General features: G+C 49.8%; 2 protein-coding genes across 2 annotated transcripts; one reads left to right on the top strand and one right to left on the bottom strand.

Moving 5' to 3' along the window:
- Positions 1 to 1,047: 1,047 nt before the first annotated feature.
- LOC124662152 (VIN3-like protein 2) lies at positions 1,048 to 4,762 on the top strand. Its single transcript, XM_047200033.1, has 4 exons — positions 1,048 to 1,141; positions 1,601 to 2,291; positions 2,860 to 3,167; positions 3,246 to 4,762. Exons 1-4 carry the CDS (start codon positions 1,048 to 1,050, stop codon positions 4,760 to 4,762), a joined length of 2,610 nt encoding a protein of 869 aa, XP_047055989.1.
- Positions 4,763 to 5,273: 511 nt separating this feature from the next.
- On the bottom strand, positions 5,274 to 22,598 carry LOC124698529 (putative cysteine-rich receptor-like protein kinase 23). The gene is made up of 9 exons (XM_047231019.1): positions 22,239 to 22,598; positions 21,930 to 21,982; positions 21,249 to 21,334; positions 20,368 to 20,410; positions 7,292 to 7,430; positions 6,979 to 7,180; positions 6,181 to 6,418; positions 5,929 to 6,082; positions 5,274 to 5,807 (listed from the first exon to the last, which is right to left on the bottom strand). The coding sequence occupies exons 1-9, from the start codon at positions 22,581 to 22,583 to the stop codon at positions 5,457 to 5,459; spliced, it is 1,611 nt and encodes a 536-aa protein (XP_047086975.1). The 5' UTR covers positions 22,584 to 22,598; the 3' UTR covers positions 5,274 to 5,456.
- Positions 22,599 to 23,614: the final 1,016 nt, after the last annotated feature.

The following is a 23,614-nucleotide window of genomic DNA, read 5'->3' as shown; positions in this document are numbered from 1 at the left end:
ATAGTGAGACGTATGCGGTGATTTGGTCTATTTTGAAGCTCCGCAACTCCATCCGCTGTAAGGGTTAGGTGAGTTGCGCATGCTTTTGTAATCATGTGTTGTAGGAAAACAAAGTTCCTCAAAACTCACTCTAAATCCTCAGAGAAACTTAAATTGAATATGATTATTTTTCTGAATACTGGCTGTGATTATCTAAGAATATTAAGGGTGTTTTGGCAAATTGGATATTTTAATAGTACATTTTTATTTTTGCAGTAAAAACACAACCTTGGCTTGGAGTCTGCGAAAGTAACCCAGCGCCCACACGCACGGACATGGGGTTTGTGGCCTGGGGTTTCTGTTTTGAGCGGAAGTGAGGCCGGAGACGGAGGCCGGAGACGGAGGCGAGGAGACAGACCTGCCAAGCTGAGCGAGAGCGAGAGGATCCTCCGCGGCCTCCCTCCCTCTTCCTCTCCGATCCGCGGTTCCACGCCATGGACACCTCATCCCCGTACTCTGGTCCGCACCCACCCCCACCCCCCGTACATTCCTGCGTATTTTTTTTTTGGGGAACGTTTTTTCTGGGCAGGCTTTGCGTACGGAGATGCTTCCGTAGGTTTGGATCCGCCGATCGGCGAGTCGGGCAGCCGATTCCCGGTGGTCTTGTTTTGGCGTGCTATTCTTTTGGTGGGGAATTCAGGCCCTAGCTGGTCTGGTTGCGATTTAGGCCTTCAGTTAGGGGCAGCGAAATCGCGTTTATCTTACACGCATTGCTGCACTGTGTTTCCCCAAAGACGAGCAAGAAACCAGAAATGTTGCTTTTTTCCCCAAAGTTTTAATTTTTTTAGGTCCGTATATGTCTGTTTACCATTGCTGCATTATGTTTCTTTAGCTTTTCTTTTGGTACATGGCGTTGTGCCTTTTACTCTGATTCGTGTCGCGAATGAGTATATGATCTAGTATGACTTTTACTGCCGGTGTCCCGTTTAAGTGGGGGTAAAGGTTAGTGGTTGCGCGCCGAGTTTTCTCGATGTGTTCGAAGTTGTGTCAGCCGAATTGTACTGGTCAATGGATGGTGGATTTATCCAACAGGTGATTCCGATGAGCACGATATCCACCAGCATTTGTGGTGAAATACTCACCCTTAATTTTCTTCTTAAGGGTAAGCAAGTACTCAAATATTGATTGCCAGCGAGAGGATCTCATTAGTCATAACTTATGAGTAGCACACATTACTTTGCAGATGTCTGGGCATTTGATTAAACCCATTATAGCATATATCAATGCACAGGATGGATGAATAAGTCATTTCTGGTTTTTCACTTTGTAGCATCTTTGTTTAGAGCAGTGTCATATTATTTATTAAAAGCAGTGAGGAGTGGTACTGATTGTTGAGTTTATGTGTTACTGTGAGAAATTCTTTCTAGATCCCGTTTATATGTATCCAGTGTACCTTGATTTTGGGTGATTATATATTATGTGGAAGAGACCTTCTATACTCGTAATGTTTCTATTGTTCACCATTCAATGGAGGACGTAATGTTGGTTACCACTCTACTGCTAACTTTGAGATTGTTCTGATTTTTTTGTGAGCAGTGATTTTACCTTTCTGGTTCTCCAGGATTTCTTGCTGACCCGGCTAAATGTCGTTTGCTGAATATCGATGCAAAGAGAGAACTTCTCAGTGAATTGTCAAAGTCTCCAGATAGGGCACTTGAACTGCTGCAAGAATGGAGACGCCGTGATATTATGCAGATTTTCTGTTCTGAATTCTGTAAAGACAGAAAATATCAAGGGACATCAAAACAGGATATACTACATTATCTATTCAATGCTGTTAATGGGAAGTCATGTGCCCGTGGGAAATGTCGCCATGGGAAATATATGAAGAGATCAGGCCCTGAGCTGAACTCAAGTGACATCCAGTTACCTTACAAAAGACAGAAAAAATGTGATGTTCCAGCACTTCCAGTTATTGCAAGCACTCCAGTTACAGATGGTATAATTGCACCAACAAACAATGCACACCTTTGTGAAAATTCAGCTTGTAGGGCTAATCTTGTTCAAGACGATAAATTTTGCAAACGTTGCTCATGCTGTATTTGTTTTAAGTACGATGAAAACAAAGATCCTAGCCTCTGGCTGTTCTGCAATTCAGACCAACCCTTGCAGGAAGAGTCGTGTGGTTTGTCATGCCACCTAGAATGTGCATTCAAGGATGAAAGATCTGGCATTCTGCAGAATGGACAGTCAAAGAAACTTGATGGTTGTTACTACTGCACCCACTGTGGGAAACAAAATGATTTGCTTGGGTATTTTCTGAAACATTTCTCAGTTACGGTATTATGCATTCTAATGTCAAAACACATATCTGTTCATGTACTTGTTAGCCACCTTATCGCATCAGTGTTATTCTTCCAAATCTCCACCATGATTCACTGATTTGGAATGGTTCAGCTTTTAGCCTCTAGCTGAATTTTATTTTTGTGTGATTTTTCTCGTAGACCGAAATTTCCATGTAAAGAACTAGTGTAACATGTATGCTGTGTGGAGGTGGTACATGTCACAGTAATGTCTCTTTAGTTGTTGATCTGAGCTTTCTAGATTCCATAGTTGCTAAGATAACTAGTTTCTGTTTCTGCTACTATACGATTACTGCTTTTCATTTTTATGGTAGCTAAGAGAAATAAAAGAGTTGGATCAAATTCTTACAGTGCTGCCCACAGTGTCCTCATTTTCTCTCAGCGTCGTTTCTGTTTTCACCTTGTGTGATCTACATGCACATGAGAGCTGAGGTCAGACTGGTTTGTGACCCTGATTTCCCCAGTTTGGCTAGTCAAAGTTTAGTTAGTAAGGATGACCATATAATCATTTTCTCAGGTGCTGGAAGAGACAACTGTTGATAGCAAAAGATGCTCGGCGGTTGGATGTCTTGTGCCATCGGATATTACTTAGTCATAAGATCCTCATTTCCACCAAGAAGTACTTGGTCCTCCATGAGGTTATGGATACAGCAATGAAGATGCTGGAGGGTGAGCTTGGTCCGATTACTGGCCTTCCAGGTAAGGGTTGGGGAATTGTTGACCGTCTTCCTGTAGGTGCTGCAGTTCAGAAGCTTTGTACCCGTGCCATAGAGACTCTGGAATCCATGTTAAATGGCGCATCAACTGCTGATTCGCAAATTCAGGGTGAGTCCACTTTTTTCCATTTTTTATCACCGTGCACCTCTAATTGCTACGAATGCTTATGCATAATTTGTAATTCAGGTTCTCGTATGGTACCATCAGACTTCGTAAAGCTTGAGGATATATCCCATGAATCTGTTACTGTAGTTTTTCACTTGGATGCATGCTCCATGCTCTCTCAAGGTTTAACTGGCTTTAACTTGTGGCACCGAAAGGCTAGTGAAGAAGATTATCCTTCAAACCTAACAGGCATAATACCGATGACATCGAGAATGTTAGTGGTCAGAGGACTTGCTCCATGTACATCTTATGTCATCAAGGTTGCTGCATTCACCGGCTCAAAGGAGATTGGATCCTGGGAAGTCAGGACAAATACCATTGGCTGTCCTAAGGGGCTGGATGCAAAAGACTCACTGCCAGTGGATGTTGGAAAAGATCCAAACAACAAAAGCGTGAAGGCAAAAAGTAGTGTTCTGTTCAATGCTTCTTCAGAAGGTGTGGAATTGGAAGAAGTCAGTACTGATCATGCTGATCTCAATGATTTGTCAGAAAGTGATATTGGACGTTATAAAAGTCTTGATATCCTTTACTCAGTAAAGGCGCCTCATTACTGCAATGAAACCACTAGTTACTCTCAAGATCGAAAATTAGATGTTGCTGGGGTAACCAAAGTTGATGAGCCGGATGAAACTCCTAGAGTACAGGCATCAGCTTTGGATGACAAAAAAGAAGAACCTGGTTCAGCTGCTCAAGCAGTTTCACTAATGAGGCCCAGAGAGCTAATGGCGTGTAGTCAGAGAGCTTTGAAGAAAAACGTGGGAAAGATTGGTTCAAACATTGCATCAGTTGCACACACTGGAATCAAGTTGGTTGCTCCACCTGAATACAAGGGCTCATTCCTACACGTCATCCGGAAAGAGAGTAAAAATTGCAAGCGGGTTTCTGGAATGAGCTTTGAAGCAAAATCTGGTGATCATGTTCCTCAAGATGACAGTTCGAAGACTGAAACAGACCCAGGGTGTTTGTCATGCAAAAGCACACCAGGGAGAATCGAGGATGGTGGGCACAAGGATGGACCTTCAGAACCTAACACATATGCTCAAGTAACGTCTCTTGCTAAGTCCTCAAACTTGGTGCCTCACAAGCAAGGGATTTTATTGGAGAAAGCAGCTGCTTCACTGGCTCCCAGAACAGGGAATGGTATCGAATTGGGCGATGGGATTATTGGAACAGGCTCTAGATCTAGCAATGATGGCCATGTTCCTCAACCTGGCCCTCTGAAACCTGCAACAGAACCATGGAGTCCATCAGGCAGTAACCCCTCAGGGAGCACCCCCGATGCCATCGAGCAAACTGATGAAAATGCTTATGTGTCGCGTGTCAAGATGATCAGGCAGCTGGAATGTGACGGTCACGTGGAGGCCAACTTCAGAGTGAAGTTCTTGACATGGCTAAGCCTACGGGCGACTCACCGAGAAAAGAAGATAGTTAGCGTGTTTGTGGACACTTTCACTGACGACCCCGCAAGCTTAGCGGGCCAGCTATGTGACACCTTCTCAGATGCAATCTACAGCAAGAGGCCACCTATAGCGCCATAGTGTCTCTGCATGCAATTTTAGCACTGACAGTAGAGGAGATTTTTTTTTGAACGGATAGATAAAGGGGAGTTGCCATCATCCCACTTTTAGAGGATAAACCCCTGATTTATTAGCTGGCCCTTGCATAAATTTCTCACTGGAACCTTATCCACTGTAATAGTTAGTTATATTTTGTTAACTTTCTTACCTTCAGCTGAAAGTTGAATATCTTAATCAGTATGTAGCATCCGGAAATTTGCAATCCAGAACAGATCTTATTTCGAAAGTTGAATATCTTACTTCCGATTTCGGTGATTTCTGCTTGTCAAGTTGAATGCTGGCTAAGTATATCGGATGCCGTAGAAATAGGAACAATAGTATGCAGAGATTATATAGTAGTAGTACATAGTGCAGGACCGCAAATACTGTTTTCATATCAAACCACCCTTTATAGGGACATGGAAAATGGCCTTTTCATGTAGAGATTATAAAAATGTTTAACTTTGCTAAACTGACTAAGATTGCAATGACAAAAGGTGAAACATTTTACATTTATATTTTGATGTAGTTGACAGAAAATCAGTCTAGTACCACAACATGTTTATTTTCTCTCACAAAACTGATCTTAATATCTCGAATCCTGTAAACTATCTGAGCTGTAAAAAGCCCATAATCCTTACTCACGTTTTAATTATATAATATGTTCTTCATCATATCAAACCTCCGGGTCTAGAATGATTCGAACTCTAGTCGTCATGGGAGCCGAACTCGTTATGGTTATGTCTATTGTCCTACTTGTTTGGCCCATATATGTCGATACAGCAGCGTCTTCACCAGCGCTCCCTGTACTCAGCGCTGTAGGCTGCTTAGGCTCCATCGGTAAGCTCATGCTTTCAGGGTTCAGCATTGCAGCAACATCTGTTATGGTGGGCCGATCTGCTGGATCTTCCTGAGCACAAAGCAGCGCCACCTGAGCGCATCGCATTATCTCAGCGATGTCATACCTGTTCCCTAACGCTGGATCCACAAGCTCATGTAGCCTTTGGTCCTTCCACATATTCCAGGCCTGAAATATTTTTCAATACATTTGACGTTAAAGAACTGTAAGTAGCTTGAGTTATACATATGGCCTAAGTACAAAAGATGGTGATCATGAACATAGAAGACATGTTGCTATGCTCACTCACATCTCGTACAAGATCACCAAGAGTATCCCCTCGCTTGTCGAGTATGGTATTCTTTCTTCCACTAATGATCACCAGAACCAAGATGCCGAAGCTGAACACATCTGTCTTCAGTGAGTAAATTCCTTGAGATGCATACTCCGGGGCTTTGTAACCACTGAAAGGTGCAAACACAAGAGATCAAAACTGTAATATTCGAACATCTGAAAACAGATGATGGAACCTGTAAAGATTTATATATTAGGCAGCTCCTACCTAGTGCCCACAACCCTGCTTGTACGCTCTTCTGCTACCTCTGAACTCAGTGTTCTAACTGACCCAAAATCAGAGATCTTCGGGTCCATGTTATAGTCCAAGAGTATATTACTCGGTTTCAAGTCCCTATGGACGATCCATAACATGGAGTCTTTGTGCAGGTAAACAAGCCCCTCTATTATCCCCTTGATAATCTTGAGTCGCTTAGACCAGTCTAGCAATGGCCCTTTAATTCTGTCTGTAAAATGTTCAAATAATTATTATCTCTTAGATAAAAATAAGTGCAACTTATATTCTGCTCTGAACCAAACTACGATAGTTCCAAACTGAAACTAGAACTACTGTAACCTTAAATTTAGCTGTCCGCATTCTGAATTCATGCACATATTTATTAGGAATTAAATGGATTGGATGTCTGTCCTGACGAGCAAAAGAAAGTGGGAGAGTTATATGATGAATTGGTTCGGCAATAGCAACTGGTGCTAACAGGAAATATGTGGTTAAGCTGTCACTCAGTTAATAAGGGCTTGCTGGCAATGCATTCATCACAGGACATGTGACAAGCATTTTCGAGAGGGTATGCATGACCAACGTCCATTAGTACATAACTTAGTAAGAGGTTTCTGATATTGTCTCAATAAGTACAAGCAGTTTGTTTTCATTTGTCTTAGGGACACTTCGATTCGCAGGATTTTTTTCTCGATTCCTGAAAGAATTAATATGTTCACTCTAAAATACATGTGAACCAAAAAGGCCTTTAGTGAGCAAAAAATAATTATGATCATAGGGAAAATGTACCATATATGTGACGGTCCAGGGCACTGTTGTGCATAAACTCATAGACTAGAACCCTTTCTTTCCCATGGATGCACCACCCTAGTAACCTAATCAGTTTGGTATGCTGAAGCTTTGCCAGCTGCAATTCACTGTTGAAACTAAATATTGCTGCGTGCTCATCAGCTCTCTTGACGGCAACCATAAGTCCGCTGGGTAACTGACCCTGCAATGGTTACTAACAGAGTTGAAATAACATTCTCACAACAAAATCAGGCAAGACAAGGATGACATGCATTAACTTTATTAGTTCATTTTTATGTTGGCATATATTTACCTCATAGACAGTACCAAATCCACCACAGCCAAGTATTTTCTTTTCTGAGAAATTGTTTGTAGCATCCACGATCTGGAAGAAGCTGAACTTTGTGAATCCCGTACAAGCCACTTCTATACGGGTACAAAGGTCCATGAGTGTTGTGGGTATACTTCATGGGTGTACCATCGACAGTGCCTAGATCCGGCAAGCCCGGGTGGCCCACGGACGGTGATGAGGCATGTGGCCCATCGGGCGGCCCAGTTGCTGTTGATCATGAAGGAAGAAGTCCAGCCCAGGATCGCAGGCCGGATCCGTACCGACATAGGAGTAACCCGGATCCATGGAGGCCCATGAGGAACCCGGATCCAAGTACGACGTATATGGAAGGCGGATCCGTGACGTGCACGGCAAGATATTGTACCGTAGTTAGGCCGTCCGTAATCCGGCTAGGACTCTTCATGTAAACCCTAGATCCGTGCGCCTTTATAAGCCGGATCCCGGGAGCCCTAGAGGCACAACCACAACTCATTGTAACAACGCGAAAGCGCCCGCATAATTCCGCACAAGCAGCAAGTAGGCCCCGTCATCGTGCGGTGTTCCGAAGCCGGGTAACTCGCGTACCACCGTCCCGTGTGCACTCCGCCCTATGGCCCCTACTTCTTCTCCCCTCGTGAGGATCCCTCCTCCGAGGTACCGTCGATTAGGCAACGACAGCTGGCGCCCACCGTGGGGCCTCGCGGCGTCTGGAGGCCGGAACCGGGAGGGTTCCGCCATGGGAAGCTACGACGACACCATCGCTGTGGGGCGTGTCCTTTACGCCGGAAATCTGCCGATCGTCCCTCCGGATGAGTGTTGGATTCCGGCTAAAACCGACCCCATCAAGCTCTCCATCGTCCCGCTGGCGGCATACACATCTTCATCGGGGAAACCGTCGATTCCGACGGAAACCCACCGGTAAGTAGCGCCGACGCGACCGCCGCCGAGCAGGACGCAGCCGCGAAGATCCGATCCGAGACGCCGGAACTTCCTAGCGAAGATTCCGCCTTAGATCCGGAAAAATCAAAGCCCACCCAATCCGCCCCCGAGCAGAAACAAAGGTGGAAGACCAATGCGCATCCGCCCGGGTCTCCCGTGTGTTAGAGAAGCAAAGGTGTCACTTCGTACACTTCTTGGCCCATACCGCCGGAACCGCCCCTCATGAAGTCGGAGCTGGTCCCGAGCAGGAAGAGGCACCGGAAAACAACGCAGATCCGGATCGGGCTCAGCCTGTCGGAGAAAGCGAAGCTCCGGTCGAAGAGTCGATCTTGGGCAATCTGAGCCCAATTTCCGGAGACACTCCGTCCATGGAATCCGATGACTTCGTGCGCAAGTTGGAGGAGTATGGTCTCGGCGATCAGCCCGAAGTCAACTCCGCCCAGCCGAAGCAGTGTTCTCGCAACGGTAGCAGCGCTGGGACAAACCGGATCCGGAGACCAAGTTAGCCAATCCGAGCCATCTCAACAAGGATCCCCAATGTCTCGGTGCGACCCCAAAGGGATTCTCCTTCGGAGGAAATCCCGTCGCCAGAAGAGGTGGCCGCGCGAGCAGCTCTTAACACACCTATAACTCCGGGCCACGCCGCAGATCCGGAGGCTCTAGAAACCGCCGTAAAGGAGATGCTGGCCACAGCCCAAGAGGCTCGCCGACGCCGAAGCTGCATTAAAGATAGGAAGGGCAGATCATGCCGCCTGGCTGGAAAACTTCGACAGACAGGACCGCGAGATTACTAACACACTCGAGCACGTCAAGAGCATGAGGGCTGAGTGGGAGGTAAAGATGACCTACGCGCAGGCGGAGGCTGATCGTATTGTCAGAGAAGCAATTCCGCCTCGCAGATAGCCTTCAACACGCCCGCAGCTCACCAGCCGCCGGAAACTCCAAAGGACAACATGCTGAAAGCAGCGGAATTGCTGAAGAAGAAGGACGAAGAAGTTGATATCAACCATCTCCGCACACTTGTCGCTTCAAGCAATGCAAGCAGCAGAGCAAGGCGTATACTTCGCGCAGGTTGGAATCCAATCCGGATAACCGTGTATCTACCGCGCGAAGGACGCCCGCGCCGATCGGCATCCCGACGATGAATCACACACCGGATCCTCGCAGCGCGTAAGAAGGGCCAGTGGAACACCCAAATCCGATCCCCGTCCCATCACGTACGCCTCCGTCGGATCCAAGAAAGGGAAAGGATGCGATGTACTCCGGACGAGACAGATACCGCAACCCCTCTCCTCCGCCCAACGGTTACCCGCGACCCCTCGCCGCCGTAGTCCAGCCGGAAACACCAGGCCCATAGGGCACGGTGCGATTGTTATCCGCGACAACGTGCTGCCAAGAAACGAAACAGGGAGCGCTCGCCGGAACCTCGCCGGAACCGCAACAATGTTCGTGAGCCCGAGCCTAGGAGGAGTCGGAATGAAGACCGCGGCCCGTAACCTCGCCGGAACCGCGATCCCGAACCTCGTCGGAGCCGCGACCCGCAGCCTCGTCGGAGCCGTGACCCGAGCCCCGCCGGCATAACCAGGGCAGCCAGCCGCCAAGGCGAAGGCAGCCACGTGAGCCGGAGTCAGCACCAGGAAGGTCGTGGAGATTCAGATGGCGGAAGCAAGAAGTCGGACCGCCCACCTCGCAGGTCTCCCTCACCACCACCTAGCGGTGGCGGCGGAGGTGGAGGCGGAGGCAATGGCCGGAGATCTCGCTCGCGCTCAAAGTCTCCCCGCCACGGCTCGCGCGACGCACGGGACCGCCTTAACGAGTACATAACTGACTACATTGGTCCGAAGTGCTTTGGCAGAATGATTCGAGAGGAACCAAAGCCAAGGAGCTCCCTCAAGCTACCCGGAAATCTGAAGCATTATGATGGCACCGAAAGGCCGGATACCTGGATTGAGGACTACTACAATGCAGGAACCTTCGCCGGAGGAACCCCTAATATCGCCCGCCGCATGCTCCAGCTTGTACCTTGTAGGACCAGCCCGGATCCGGCTCGCCGACCTCGAGAAGAACTCCATCTTTTGTCGGTTCGACCCGAAGACCGCTTTTGAGAAACACTTCAGGGGCACCTACAAAAGACCTCGCCACAAGCAAGCGACCTACAAGCTTGTATCCGAAGAAGGGAGAAACCTCAAGAAACTTCCTCACACGATGGTTGGCATGCAGGAACGAGTGCGAAAACGTCGATCACACCACCGCCATGTACGCCTTTATTGGTGGACTGCAGAGAGGAGGATTGCTGAGGCATAAGCTTACATGTTTGGCTAACGCCAACAAACTGACTTTGGATGAGATGATCTCCATCGCCAGTGATCACACTGCCGCCGATGACGACGCAGGCGGTGACATCGCAGCTACAGCAATCCCCCTGCACCAGCAGAAGAAGAACCGTGATAACGGTAACAATAGCGGCCACAAACGCAAAAACCCTGATGACCAGAAGAGTGGCGGATCCGAGATGGTCGCCATGGCGTTCCAACGCGGAGGTTCAGGAGGCGGAAGAGGACGCGGCCGTGGAGGCGGAGCCGGCAGGGGTCAGCAGCATGGCACTGAGGTCACCGCTGGCGGATCCCGCGCTCCGCAAACCTACGAGGAGTACAGAGACATGCCCCGCCTGGCCCACTTGGATCCGGCTACAGGGAAGTCCACTCATACCAACCGCAACTGCAAGTGGGTCAACGACCTCAAGAACGACCCGGAGGCAGGATACAAGCGAGCCCGGAAGCACCGCCCACGCGGCAAAGGAGGCAAGGGCAAGAACAAGGACAAGGAGGAGGACAGTTCCGAGGCGATGGACGAGGATGATAACTCGCCGGATCCCAAAGCCGGATCCGCAGGAAAATCCAACCCCTTCGAGAAAAAGAGCGTGGGGGCTTACCACACCTTCCTCGGAACCCCCACAGTCCGCGCTACAAAATCAGCTACCCGGATCCTGAACGCCACAGTTCCGGCTGTGCCGCAAGCATGTCGTGGTCGGAAGTTCCGTGCACATTTGATAGGGGAGATCATCCCGCCACCGTGCCAAAAGAATACTACGCCTTGGTTGTGAGTCCCCGCATAGACGGGTATGACTTCTCCAAGTGCCTCATGGATGGCGGAGCCAGCTTGAACATCATGTACCCGGAGACTCGGAGCGGATGAACCTCACCAAGGAACAGCTCAAACACAAGCACCACCGAGTTTCACGGCGTGGTTCCGGTAAGAAGGCGAACTCCCTTGGCAGCATCACACTTCCCGTGGCTTTCGGCGATGTTCACAATTTCCGCGAAGAGAAGATCACGTTCGAAGTTGTGCCCTTCAAGAGCTCCTACCATGTCATCTTCGGCAGGCCCACCTACCACAAGTTCCACGCAAGAGCGTGCTACATCTACAACAAGCTCAAGATGCCGGGTCCTAACGGTATGATCACCATAACCGGAGACTACAAAAAGGCTCATGAGTGCGAGTTGGGCGAAGCTGCCTTTGCAGAGTCTGTGATCTCCGGAGAAGAGCGGAAAGGCTACAGAGCCGCGGTGGATCCGACTGAGATGCAGACCACAAAGAAGCAGATCTCCGAGCGTAAAACCTCCTTCAAGCCCGCAATAGAAACCAAGAAGCATGACCTCATTCCGGTGACTCCTCCAAGCAGGTGTCGGCCGGAGCCAACATGGACCCCAAATAGGAAAGCGCGCTCGTCGAGTTCCTCCGCGCTAACATGGATATCTTCGCATGGCAACCTTCTCGACATGTCCGGAGTACCTAGGGAACTCGCCGAGCACTACCTCAACATCAATCCGGGGCTAAACCAAGTGAAGCAAGCTATGCGACGCTTTGGAGACAAGAAGCGCCGCGCCATAGGAATGGAACTAGCAAAGTTACTAGAAGCAGGTTTTGTAATAGAAGTTATTCACACCGATTGGGTCGCGAATCCCGTCCTTGTACCCAAAAAGAACACCGAAATACTAAGAATGTGCATCGATTACTCGGCTTGAACAAACATTGCCCGAAGGATCCGTTCCCTTGCCGCGCATTGACCAAGTCATTGATTCGACGGCAGGGGCGGAACTTCGTGTTTTCTTGATGCGTATTCCGGTATCATCGGATCCGGATGAAGGAATCCGACCAAAAGGCGACTTCATTCATAACCCCGTTTGGTACTTACTGCTATGTTACTATGCCTTTTGGTTTGAAAAATGCAGGTGCTACTTACCAACGTACGATGCAGACGGTGCTCGAAGGACCAAATTGGCCGGAACGTGCACGCTTACGTCGACGACATCGCGGTCATGACCCGGAAAGGATCCGACTTGATCAGCGACCTCACGTAAACCTTCAACAACCTCCGCAGGTACAAGATGATGTTGAATCCGCCGAAGTGCGTCTTTGGCGTGCCAGCCGGAAAACTCCTTGGCTTCATAGTCTCTCACAGAGGCATTGAGGTGAACCCGAAAAGATCAAGGCAATCCCGTGCATCAAACGACCAACTTGTCTCAAAGATGTGCAACGGCTAACCGGTTGCGTCGCAGCGAATCAGCAGGTTTGTTAGCCGTCTTGGCGAGAAGGCGCTACCTCCGTACAAGCTGCCGAAGAAAACAGACAAATTTGTCCGGGACGACGCAGCCGACGCAGCTCTTCGTGGGTTGAAGGAAATACTTACCTCCCCACCTATCTTGGCAGCCCCGAGAGAGTCGAGCCAATGCTCCTTTATCCGGCGGCTACCAACAAGGTCGTCAGCCTCGTCATCGTGGTGGAGCGAAAGGAAGAAGGTCATGAATATGACGTACGTAGACCTGTCTACTACATTAGCGAGGTGCCGACGGAATCAAAGCAAAGATACCCTCACTTTCGAAGCTTGCTTATGGAGTTTTCCTAGGCAGCCGGAAGCTGAGACACTACTTCCAAGAGCACCCAAGAATAGCTGTGAGCAAAGCTCCGCCGTCAACAATTCTCAACAACGCCGACGCAACAGACGAACAGCTAAGTGGGGCATCGAATTATCCGCCTTCGACATCGCTTACAAGCCAAGGACCGCGGTAAAATCCCAAGTCCCGGCAGATTTCGTTGCGGATTGGACGAAGCTCCGGATGCAAGTCCGGAGCCGGAACCGTAAACATGGGTCATGCACTTCGACGGATCCAAGCAGCATCAAGGCTCGGGAGCCGGAGTCACCCCGAAGTCCCCTACCGGAGAAGAACCGCAAGTATGTTCCGCGATCCACTTCGAAGCTACAAATAACATGGCGGAATACGAGGCTCTACTACACGGACTCGCGCATCGCTAAGGAACTAGGGATCAAGCACATCATTTGCCGCGGAGATTCCGACCTGGTGGCACAACAAGTAGCCGGAACCCGGAACGCCATAAATTCCGTCATGGCGGCCTACAGAGACGAAGTTGACGAGATCGCCAAGAGCTTCCTCGGATACGAAGTCAAGTACGTCAGAAGAGACGACAATACAGCGGCAGATATGCTATCCAAGCTCGGATCCGGCAGAAAGCCAATTCCGCCCGGAATTTACCTAGAGCATCTCCGGATACCCTCCGTGAAGGGCGCTAACCCGGAAAACCCGAAGTGGCAAGTGTCTCCGGCTAAAGAGGTATTAGCTACCATTCCGGCTTGGACACAGCCTTTCCCGGACTACCTCATCGATCGAAGTTGCCGGAGGACGAGGTCCTCGCGCGCCGCATCATCGACGAGCACGATCCTACACAATTGTTGATGGACAGCTCTACAAACGAAGCGCAACAGGGGTATTTCTCAAATGCGTCTCAAATCAAGATGGCATTGAAATCCTCGTAGAGATCCACGCAGGGGATCGCGGGCACCATGCCGCTCCCGTGTCACTCGTTGCAAAAGCTTTTCGGCTAGGCTTTTATTGGCTCACAGCCTAAAGAAGATGCCGATAAGATAGTCAAGACCTGCCGAGGTTGTCGAGACTACGCTACTCAACCAAACGCTCCAGCCCAAGAGCTGAAGACCATACCTATCACCCGGCCATTTGCGGTCCGGGGGCTCGATATGGTTGGTAAGTTAAAAAGATCATCTCCCGGTGGTTGTGAATACCTCCCGGTCGCCGTTGACAAGTTCAGCAAGTGGATCGAGGCCAAGCCGTTGAGAAAAGCCGACGGTGCTACGGCACTAAAATTTGTCATCAGCCTCGTAATGAGATTCGGCATCCCACACAAGCATCATCACGTATAATGGCACAAACTTCGCTCAGTGGAGAATTGAAGGATTACCGTGAAACAATGGGGATTCGATTGGACCTTGCATCCGTGGCTCACCCACAATCCAATGGTCAAGTCGAAAGAGCTAACGGTCTAATATTATCGTGAATCAAGCCACGCTCGAAGAACCGCCGCGAAGAGCAACCGGAGCTTGGGCCGACGAACCGGACGCCGTTTTGTGGAGTTTGCGAACTACCCCTAACAGGTCAACAGTGGTTTACCCCTTTCTTCCCGGTATACGGATCCGAAGCCGTCATTCCCTCCGACATCATCCATGATTCACCGCGAGTTTCCGCCTATAACGATGAAACAACTCGACGAGGCCGGACAGCCTATCCGTGGACCTCGATCGAAGAAGCTCGGAATCTAGCCGACCAGCGTTCCGCCATCTACCAGCCAGAAGCTCCGACGCTATCACAGCCGCCGAGTTCGGAAACGCTCCTTCATGGCAGGAGACCCGGTCCTCCGCCTTCGACAGTGAAAGACCATAAGCTGCAATCTCCGTGGGAAGGACCCTTCGTCGTTAGCAAAGTGCTTCACAACGGGTCGTACTACCTTGTTGATTTCCGCGAGCTAAGGGATAGACCTGCTAACTGGCGCCGGAAACGCAAGCGTGAGGATCCGGATGACATCTACGATGAAACAGATCGCCCTTGGAATATAGCACAGCTACGTCCTTTCTACACTTAGCATATTTTTCCGAGTTACAAACTCGTAATAGTTATACATGATCAATGAAATAAAGCTTATGGTTCACTCTTTGAGTCTTTTACCTCCTTTACTTGTTCATTTTAGATCGTGTATGTTTTTTCCGACTAAAACCGCAGAGCTGGATATTTCCGCCTAGGCGTGTATGAAAGTTGTGATTTTCAAAATCGTCCTTTAGGACGTAAGCTTAAGTTTTCTGATTAAGTTGTTATCTCGTTGCGAACTCGTGGATTCCTAGTAGCGATTTCCGGCACCTATGCCTGGGGGCTTGTTTCCGCGGTTATGGACGGACTGCCATTGGGCTTCGTCGCCGCTGGCGAGCGTTTCCGGCTACGGTTTTCCGGCTCGTGGAAGGTCAAGCGGGCAAGCCGGAAAATAACGAAGTCAGCACTTGCTTTCCGACATAAAACGAAACATGCACATAATATTTAACGGATAGCAGGATAAGTGTTTCCGCCCCATGCATAATCGTTTCGTTCCTAGCTACTTAAGAATTTAAGTCTTATTACAAACCCTCACTGGGGCCAAAATGATGCAACTGGTTTCATTGTTTTCAACAGGAACTCTACTCGGAGTCCTCCTCTTCAGATTGCTGGTAGCTGGAGCCGTCGTCGCTGCCACCAGATCCGGCTTCAAAGTCATTTCCAGAGTTTTCTCCGGAGCGCTCGCTGCTGGACCCGGATCCTTCCCCATAAAACTCGGCTCGCCTCGCTTCCTCCTCCGCATCGGAGAAACCTTCGGGCAGATTGTGTTTGCGGTACCGTAACGAGTGATCCACTCGCCCGACAAACAGCTCCTCATAGCCTTCAGCTTCCGCGAGGAGGGCGCTCATGTCGGAACTCTCGGGAGCTCCGCGTGCAACTTGCGCCATGTTGAGTGACGGGAAGAAAGCCTTGCAGGTGGCTAGGACTAAGGAGGCGGCTCCGCGCGCGAAGACTTCGCCGGCCCTTGATGAACTCCGGCACTCGTCGCATGAGTTTGGTCATTGTATCAATGACCGTGGTTTTGGCCTTCTTCAGCCGACGTGGCCGTGGCGATTCCGCGGCAGGCTTTAAACAACGCATCGATTGAGATCCGCACTTCCTCGTATGCCTCCGTCCTCGACAGGTTTGAATCCTTTGTCCACTCAAGGCCAAGGCTTGCTGTGGAAGAAAGGGGTTCAGTCCCGTCAGAGAGAATATATAAGCTGGTTGGAGCAAACGACGCGGAAAAATGCTTACGGAAGATAAGCTTGTCAATGGCTTCCGCCTCCGCTTCCAGTGGCTTTGTTCTTGGCAATTAAGGAGAGCGCGCGGCCTTGGCTTTTCTCCAGCTTGTCGATCAGTTCCGCCTTCTCACGGGCATGCTTCTCGGAGAGCTCTTTCCTTGCCTCAATCTCTTTGCTCGAGGATTCTTTCATGAAGTTGTTGAGGGACTCGTTCTCCGCCTCAAGCACCTTGACCTTGGCGGAAAGCTCAGCAAACGAGGCATGCTTGGCAGCTTCTTCCGGAGATACTCAAGTTGCGCATGTTATGCAACATGAACTATGACAACACAAAAAGTGAAATACCCGGGTTTTGTACCTTTAAGGCGGGTCTCGAGCAGGTGGATAGCCTTTTGGCTGTTTTCCGCGTTTTGGCGCAGCCCCTCAATCTCCGTGATCTGCTCAAGCACATGGATGCGCAAATCTTCGTGCAGTTTCCGTGTGGTCTGTGAGACAGCAGGGAGTTAGTCGGATATTTAAAATCTTGGGGGCTAGCGAGGAGTTCAGTTTGAGATATAAAAATTTTAAATTTCCGCCTAAAGTACATTCTGGGAAAGCATCGGATAATACACACGGAGCTATATCACCCAATGCTTGGGGGCTAGTGTTACCCGCCGCACTTCCTTGTGCTTGGCGAAAAATCCTTCAAATCTTTCTCCAGTTCCGCGAGATCTCGTGTCTCCTCGTCCGGCTTCCCCCATACCTTGTTCAGCATTGCGGAAACTTCCGCGTGACGCCGTGCGAGGGTGAGCTTTCGGAGGGATGGAGTTGGCTCGAGGCTGACTCGGGCGCATTGGTAACTTGGAGGAGCTTGACCTTCTGCTCTTGTTCTTCATTGGTAGGCCCCGCGAAAGCGGAACTTGGCTGATCAGAGGGAGGAACGGGTGAGGAGGTTCCCTTGGCGGAGTCGCCCCGGTGAGCGGGATCTTCAGGAATGTCGTCAAGGTCGATGACGTCCTTCGGATCCGGCTTGGAGGTGGATGAAGCTTTTGGCGGAACTCCAACCTCAGGAGTAATGGGAAATGAAGCCGGAGATGGCTTGGCCTTTTTCTTGATGACCCTTGGGGCCTTGGGAGGCTGGCTTCCGGAACTTCAGGAAAAACATAAAAATATAAGAGCAAGTGTTAAATCAGAACTTGGGTCTCTGAAGAAGACGCTTACCCGGAAGGCTTGAAAAAGTGTTGGATGGCAGGCTGCCCCTTGTTGCTGGTATTAATCAGCCGCGAGGCGCTTCTTTTCCGCCTCAGCTTTCCCGGTAGCCGCGATGCTGAGTGTCTCGCGGGGGCGTTTCGCGTAAGGGCTTGAAGGGGCTGGTTTCTTCCTCTTCGCGGGACGTGAAGCTTCAGGAGCTTCCGCCTCGACGTGGCCTCTGGATCCGCGTGGCCGGTGGATGGGACTCGGAGGAGAGTTCCGAGTTGATTTTCCTCCAGCGCCTCGAGCTGGTTCGAAGTTACACTTAGCCAAAAGTTCGAAGAAAAATAATAAACCAAAGTCAAGACGACGTACCGCGGTTCCGGATCCATTTGTATGGATATCCTTGTTGCATACGTGAACATGGAGTTCACGTGAGATCTTGAGGAGGACCCGGATCCTCTTGTCGATGGCGTCGACGGACAGGTTATCCTTGGTGGCGCGCATTGGATCATCGCGCCCCGTGTATTCAAACATCGGCGGTCCTCGTTTTGTAGCGGCCGGATCCGCTTGGTGAACCAGAAAGGGTTAAGTCCTTCCTCGTCAGCCCCTCCTCCGTGAGCTTGCGGATCCGCCTACCAGCCGCGGGTTAGTTGAGGCGAGTCGGAGAAGTGGGGGCAAGTGCGTCCATGACGGAAGCTCGGTGGGAGGGCAGTTCTTGAAAACCGGAAGTTTCTTTTCGCTCGCCGGGTCGGAGACGTCCTTCGGATAGAAGAAGCCCCCGGACCCGCACCTCGCGGATTCGTGGCGGTCGGTAGGGGGTAGACGCGGCCCGGGCGGAGTATAAAAGTGATGGATCCGCATGTAGCGAGTTCGGCAGATTGCCGGATCCTCTCCTTCTTGACAGAGAAAAAGTATTGGAATAAAGAAATCTCGGGGGTTACCCGGAGATGGCCTTCGCAGAGGGCGACGTGGTTGCCGATGGCGAGGACGCTGTTTGGAGAGATGTTGTGGGGTTGGAGTCCATACGTCTTCGCATCTCCAGGAAGAAATCCGAAGGCGGAAATGAAAATCCGCGCTCCACCAGTGCCTTCGTCGACACCATCTCGTTGTCCTTCGGAGCCGGAGCAAGTTCATCCGGAACCGACCTCCAGCCTTCCGGGCTGCGTAAAGCCCTCCGACTCGAGGTTCTTGAGCTCCATCTCGGTGGTGGCACAGGGCCACCACTTTCCCTTAGCTTCGGAGTCGCGCTTCCGAGCTTTTGACTTCTTGGCAGCTTCCTCCGTCCGCCGCACCATTTGACCCGCTTCGGAAGTTTTTTCCGGTGAGCGGAGGTCCCCTCGCTTCTTTGCCAGAATCCCTCGGAGGATCCAGCTTAACTGGGGCGAAGGGAGGCGGAGCGGAGGAGATCGGCGTCGCCATGATTGGTTCCGAGCTTGGAGGCGGAGTTGTTGAAGACATCTGAAGAAAATAGTTTGTCGGAAACTAATTTTAGTCGGATCCCATGTCGTCTTCCCCAAAGTTTACCCCTACCAACTACGGCACGAGAACGGCGCTCGAGAGCTCACCGTGATGGAGTCCGCGGTGGTCGGAGTCGCCGGCGACGAGGTTTCTGCGCGGTGGCTCGCTGAAGTTAAGAACTGGACGAACACCGTGCGGCGGCGAGGCGACTCCGGCGAAGTTCCGGCGAGATTCCGGCACGGCGGAGAGGAGCTCGTGGGCGGCGCTTGGCCGAGAGCCGAGAAGGGGGTGAATGAGGGTAAAAGGGCTCGACGGCGGATATTTATAGGCTGAGGGGATGAGATTCGTGTTCCGCATCCCGCGGTCGGAACGCAAGCGTCGCACCGTTGGATGCGTGACACGTGTCCCAAACCCTAGCGGTAAAAATGGCTAGAGATAAGTTACCGCGGAAATCGCGCGAAAATGGCGCCAGAATTGGCGGAACCGTTTGAGTCTTTTAAGATTCCGGGTAATTGCGTAAGGATAAGTTTGTTCTCGTTCGTGCGGGAGGTAACCCGGAGATGTTCTTTGGAATGTCGATGGATGAAGTCCCGCAGGGTGGGAGCATTTTCCGGCTTTAAGTTGGAAAAAGAAGAAAATGCAAAGTTGGAGCTCTTCAAGTTTCTCCGCGTTACCAACGTTTGCCGGAGATCATGATAGGCCAGCAAGGCGGAAACTGCAGGTGAAACTCGGAGAACTCTGGGGGCTACTGTTGTGGGTATACTTCATGGGTGTACCATCGACAATGCCTAGATCCGGCAAGCCCGGGTGGCCCACAGACGGTGATGAGGCATGTGGCCCATCGGGCGGCCCAGTTGCCGTTGATCATGAAGGAAGAAGTCCAGCCCAGGATCAGCAGGCCGGATCCGTACCGACATAGGAGTAACCCGGATCCATGGAGGCCCATGAGGAACCCGGATCCAAGTACGACGTATATGGAAGGCGGATCCGTGACGTGCACGGCAAGATATTGTACCGTAGTTAGGCTGTCTGTAATCCGGCTAGGACTCTTCATGTAAACCCTAGATCCGTGCGCCTTTATAAGCCGGATCCCGGGAGCCCTAGAGGCACAACCACAACTCATTGTAACAACGCGAAAGCGCCCGTATAATTCCGCACAAGCAGCAGTAGGGCCCCGTCATCGTGCAGGTGTTCCGAAGCTGGGTAACTCGCGTACCACCGTCCCGTGTGCACTCCGCCCTATGGCCCCTACTTCTTCTCCCCCTCGTGAGGATCCCTCCTTCGAGGTACCGTCGATTAGGCAACGACAATGAGTTCTTCGATGTCGAAGATTTTCTGTTCCTGCGGGTCCACTTTTCCTGGCTCATCGATAATCTATCCTTGTCAGTTGTTACTGATGGAATTCCAAAAAACATTGAGATGACTACAAATTATAGAGAGGATTTACGGTTTGTCTTTTTGCACCGGTCATTGACTTCCTAGTTAGGGGCTTCTATGTGGAAGCTCACCATGTTATGAAAGCAAATGGAGATTGTAATACAAGATGACGTCCAGCAACATATTGACAATGTTACTACAGTGACATCACATTTTTCATGTGGTTCATAATGGATAAATATGTGCTAAAGGGAATTTCTTGCTAGAGAACTAAAAGTTCAAAGGCTGTAACGGCATATGTTTACTTCCTTTAGCTAATGTTCTTCCATGCGATGTGCCTATTATCTTCTAATTGACCAGTCTGTATTTTCCATTTTGCTCTATCTATATGAAATGCAGGAACACCCTGCCCTGTGACAAGGTTATTAAAAAAATTGAGCACGTGACATTTATGTGACACAATATTTGATCATGGAAAAGTATGCACATATGAAAAAAGTTACATACAGATCCTTCATATGGAGATTTTGTGTTCTCTATTTTGCAAAAAACATGAACAGTAGGGCGTTGCAACAGCTCAGACATAAGTACAGAACAAAGAAATACCCAAATCGTTGAAGCAAACAACATTGATTATGAAACTTTAATCTATCAGTTTTCATATCTGAGTCCATGATTGAGTCTCGGACATAAGTACAGAACAAAGAAATACCAAAATCGTTGAAGCAAATAACATTCATTTGAAAATTTAATCTATCAGTTTCCATATCTGAATCCATGATTGAGTGCATTAGGAAATCCATAGAAGCAATTACTTACCTACAAATGGCTGGTCCCTAGGAGTGCAAACCTCAGTAGCTGCTTGAACGTGTATTTTGGTGAACTCCAAAGCTGTTGCGAGAAACCTAAATATACGTAAATCTTATCATTACCATACCTATACATCATCCACCAATGCTTTCAACAGTCCTTAAAAAGTGGAAAAATCATACATTTTAGTCCGCATAACAGACGAACTTATGGCATGGTTACATAACTTGAGCTTCACAATGATTCAACTTAATTAAGAAGGAAAAAACCATGCTTACTGTGATATAAGAAATTTGATAAAACATTGTATACTTTAGGTCATACAAATTAGCTCAGTGATCCCATGTACATCCCTACACTAAAAACATATTTCCTCCGTCCGAAATGTAAGCCTTTTAAAGAAGGCTTGCATTTAGGAATGAAGGTAGTACAGTTCACATATAGGTCGCAAGTGTAACAGGTAGCTCCAAACCAAAACTGCTTCCATGATATAAACCAAGTGGTAGACACTAGTCAACCAACGCTCAACAATCATCTAGAAGTCACTTGCCACTTTGTCAGCATACCAAGCATTTAACCTTCCACGTTGCTATATTTGGTTAAGAAGACTTCAGTTTTAAATAACAAACGATCACTACTTGACTAGTTCTCTGGGTAATAAATTAGTACATGGTAGAAAAATTATCTGACCTGATGTTACGATTTGAACCATCTGTGACTACACTGAGCACCCCCTCATCAGCCTGCAGAACAAGGATAGCAAAAATGCCAATAAACAATTTGGTGTATTATCTGCAATTGGCATTCTCGAAAAAAAAAATTATCTGCAATTGGACCGAAATTCAGAAGCAACCACGCCCAGGCTCACTTGAGCAGATCAGTTCAATCGAATTTTATAATTAAAACGCCATAAAGTAAGTGTTTTTTTTCTATCACAGGCTTCAGTTTTGGCATGAATTTCCGCATAAGCATGCACCGAATTTTGGTGCTACTACTAACCTTGGTATGGCGATTATTTGCAGAAGAGTTGTCGACAAGGGCGATGAGGGGGATGAGGCGGATGAACATGTCAATCTCGTGCTGCGCGGCGCGGAGTTCGTCGGCCATCCGTGCCCCGAGGAGCAGGCGGCGGAGGTAGCCGCAGTCTTGGCACGCCGTGACGAGCGCGTAGCACCGCCGCAGCGCGCCGCCGAGCTGCTCCAGAGGCCGCCTGGTGGCCTCCCGCCGCATCAGCTCCGCTAGCTCCAGCTCCCCGAGCAGGTTGCCTACAAGTTCCACGTGCTGCGCGAGCCGCACGCAGGCGTCCCGATAGCGGCGCGCCACCAGGGCGGCCTGCACCACCATGGACACCAGCCCGACCGCGTCCACGCCGACCAGTTGCAGCACGTTCGAGGCCTGCCCCAGTGCGCCCCACAGCGTGCTCGCCATGCTCGCTGCTTCCGGCTCCTGCACGCTACAGCCTCTCCCTGGCGGCCAGGTCTCGTCGCCGCCATTGACGGGCCCGGGCGCGACACGCATCTATTAGGACGGAGATGAGCAATGATACACAATTAGTTACTCCATGTAAAAAAGTTGTCAGAAGCAACGTGGTCAATTTTATATCTCCAATGGAAGCTACAACTTTAGTCAGAAAAAAGAAAGAAGGACCCCACAAATATGACACTATGTATCTCTTTCTCTCTCCAAAAAACATGCTTTTAGTGCTGAAGATCCCACTTCCTGAAGAGGAGGCTGCCTCCTCATCCAAACCTACTTTGGACCACCCAAACCTAGTTAAAGTTGTGAGGCAGTAGCTCTAGAACAGTGCATTGGGCATGCCCTTACTGAGATTGTGTTTGGCAGAGACTTTGACTGAGCGTGCCACATTTCTTATTTCCTTTTTATTTTCCAGAAAACCTGGTCTCGGTTTCTCACAATGCAAAGCCCGGCCCGGCCCATTTAGCCCAATCCAGCTTTTACTTGACATAAGATGATGTTTTTTCTCCACCACGTGAGCGGCCCGATGAGGCCATCCGTGCTGTGCTGCTCTTTGTTGCGGTGCGTGGTGAAGAGGTCCACCCACCACCCTTTGTTGTCACCGGCGGCCCATGTTGGATCTGCGAGCTCCTTCGGGCTCAAGCGGCTATGCTAAGCCCTGATCTCGTCGAACCACCGGTCAGTCCCTGGTGCGGATACTGATGTCGTTGGCGACCATCTTTCAGCCGCCGCTGCTTGACAAGCGCATATCCGGTGGCACAGAATAGCATGTTGCGTACAACATCCATGCCTGGGGGACGGTGAGGTTTCCGCAGCCGAATCCGTTGGCAGCGAGGATGCTACGACAAATGCTCGACATTGTTTGCATGTGGGGAGGAGAGGGATTATATTGGAGTTTC

Source organism: Lolium rigidum, chromosome 1 (genome assembly GCF_022539505.1).
Source record: "Lolium rigidum isolate FL_2022 chromosome 1, APGP_CSIRO_Lrig_0.1, whole genome shotgun sequence".
In the NCBI taxonomy this organism is placed as follows: Eukaryota; Viridiplantae; Streptophyta; class Magnoliopsida; order Poales; family Poaceae; genus Lolium; species Lolium rigidum.
Note: the sequence above shows the minus strand (reverse complement) of the source record. Positions and strands in the feature narration are given on the sequence as shown.

What these genes read in the sequence shown, in the direction of transcription:
- LOC124662152 (XM_047200033.1), top strand. Translation starts at nt 1,048, where the DNA reads ATGGATGGTGGATTTATCCAACAGGTGATTCCGATGAGCACGATATCC. An exon ending in CCTTAATTTTCTTCTTAAGG is followed by an intron (nt 1,142 to 1,600) that starts GTAAGCAAGTAC and finishes CTGGTTCTCCAG; the next exon opens with GATTTCTTGCTGACCCGGCT. An exon ending in TGCTGATTCGCAAATTCAGG is followed by an intron (nt 3,168 to 3,245) that starts GTGAGTCCACTT and finishes TTTGTAATTCAG; the next exon opens with GTTCTCGTATGGTACCATCA.
- LOC124698529 (XM_047231019.1), bottom strand. Translation starts at nt 22,583, where the DNA reads ATGGTGGTGCAGGCCGCCCTGGTGGCGCGCCGCTATCGGGACGCCTGC. An exon ending in GGTTCAAATCGTAACATCAG is followed by an intron (nt 21,335 to 21,929) that starts GTCAGATAATTT and finishes ACGTATATTTAG; the next exon opens with GTTTCTCGCAACAGCTTTGG. An exon ending in CCTGGACCGTCACATATATG is followed by an intron (nt 6,419 to 6,978) that starts GTACATTTTCCC and finishes AACATTTTACAG; the next exon opens with ACAGAATTAAAGGGCCATTG.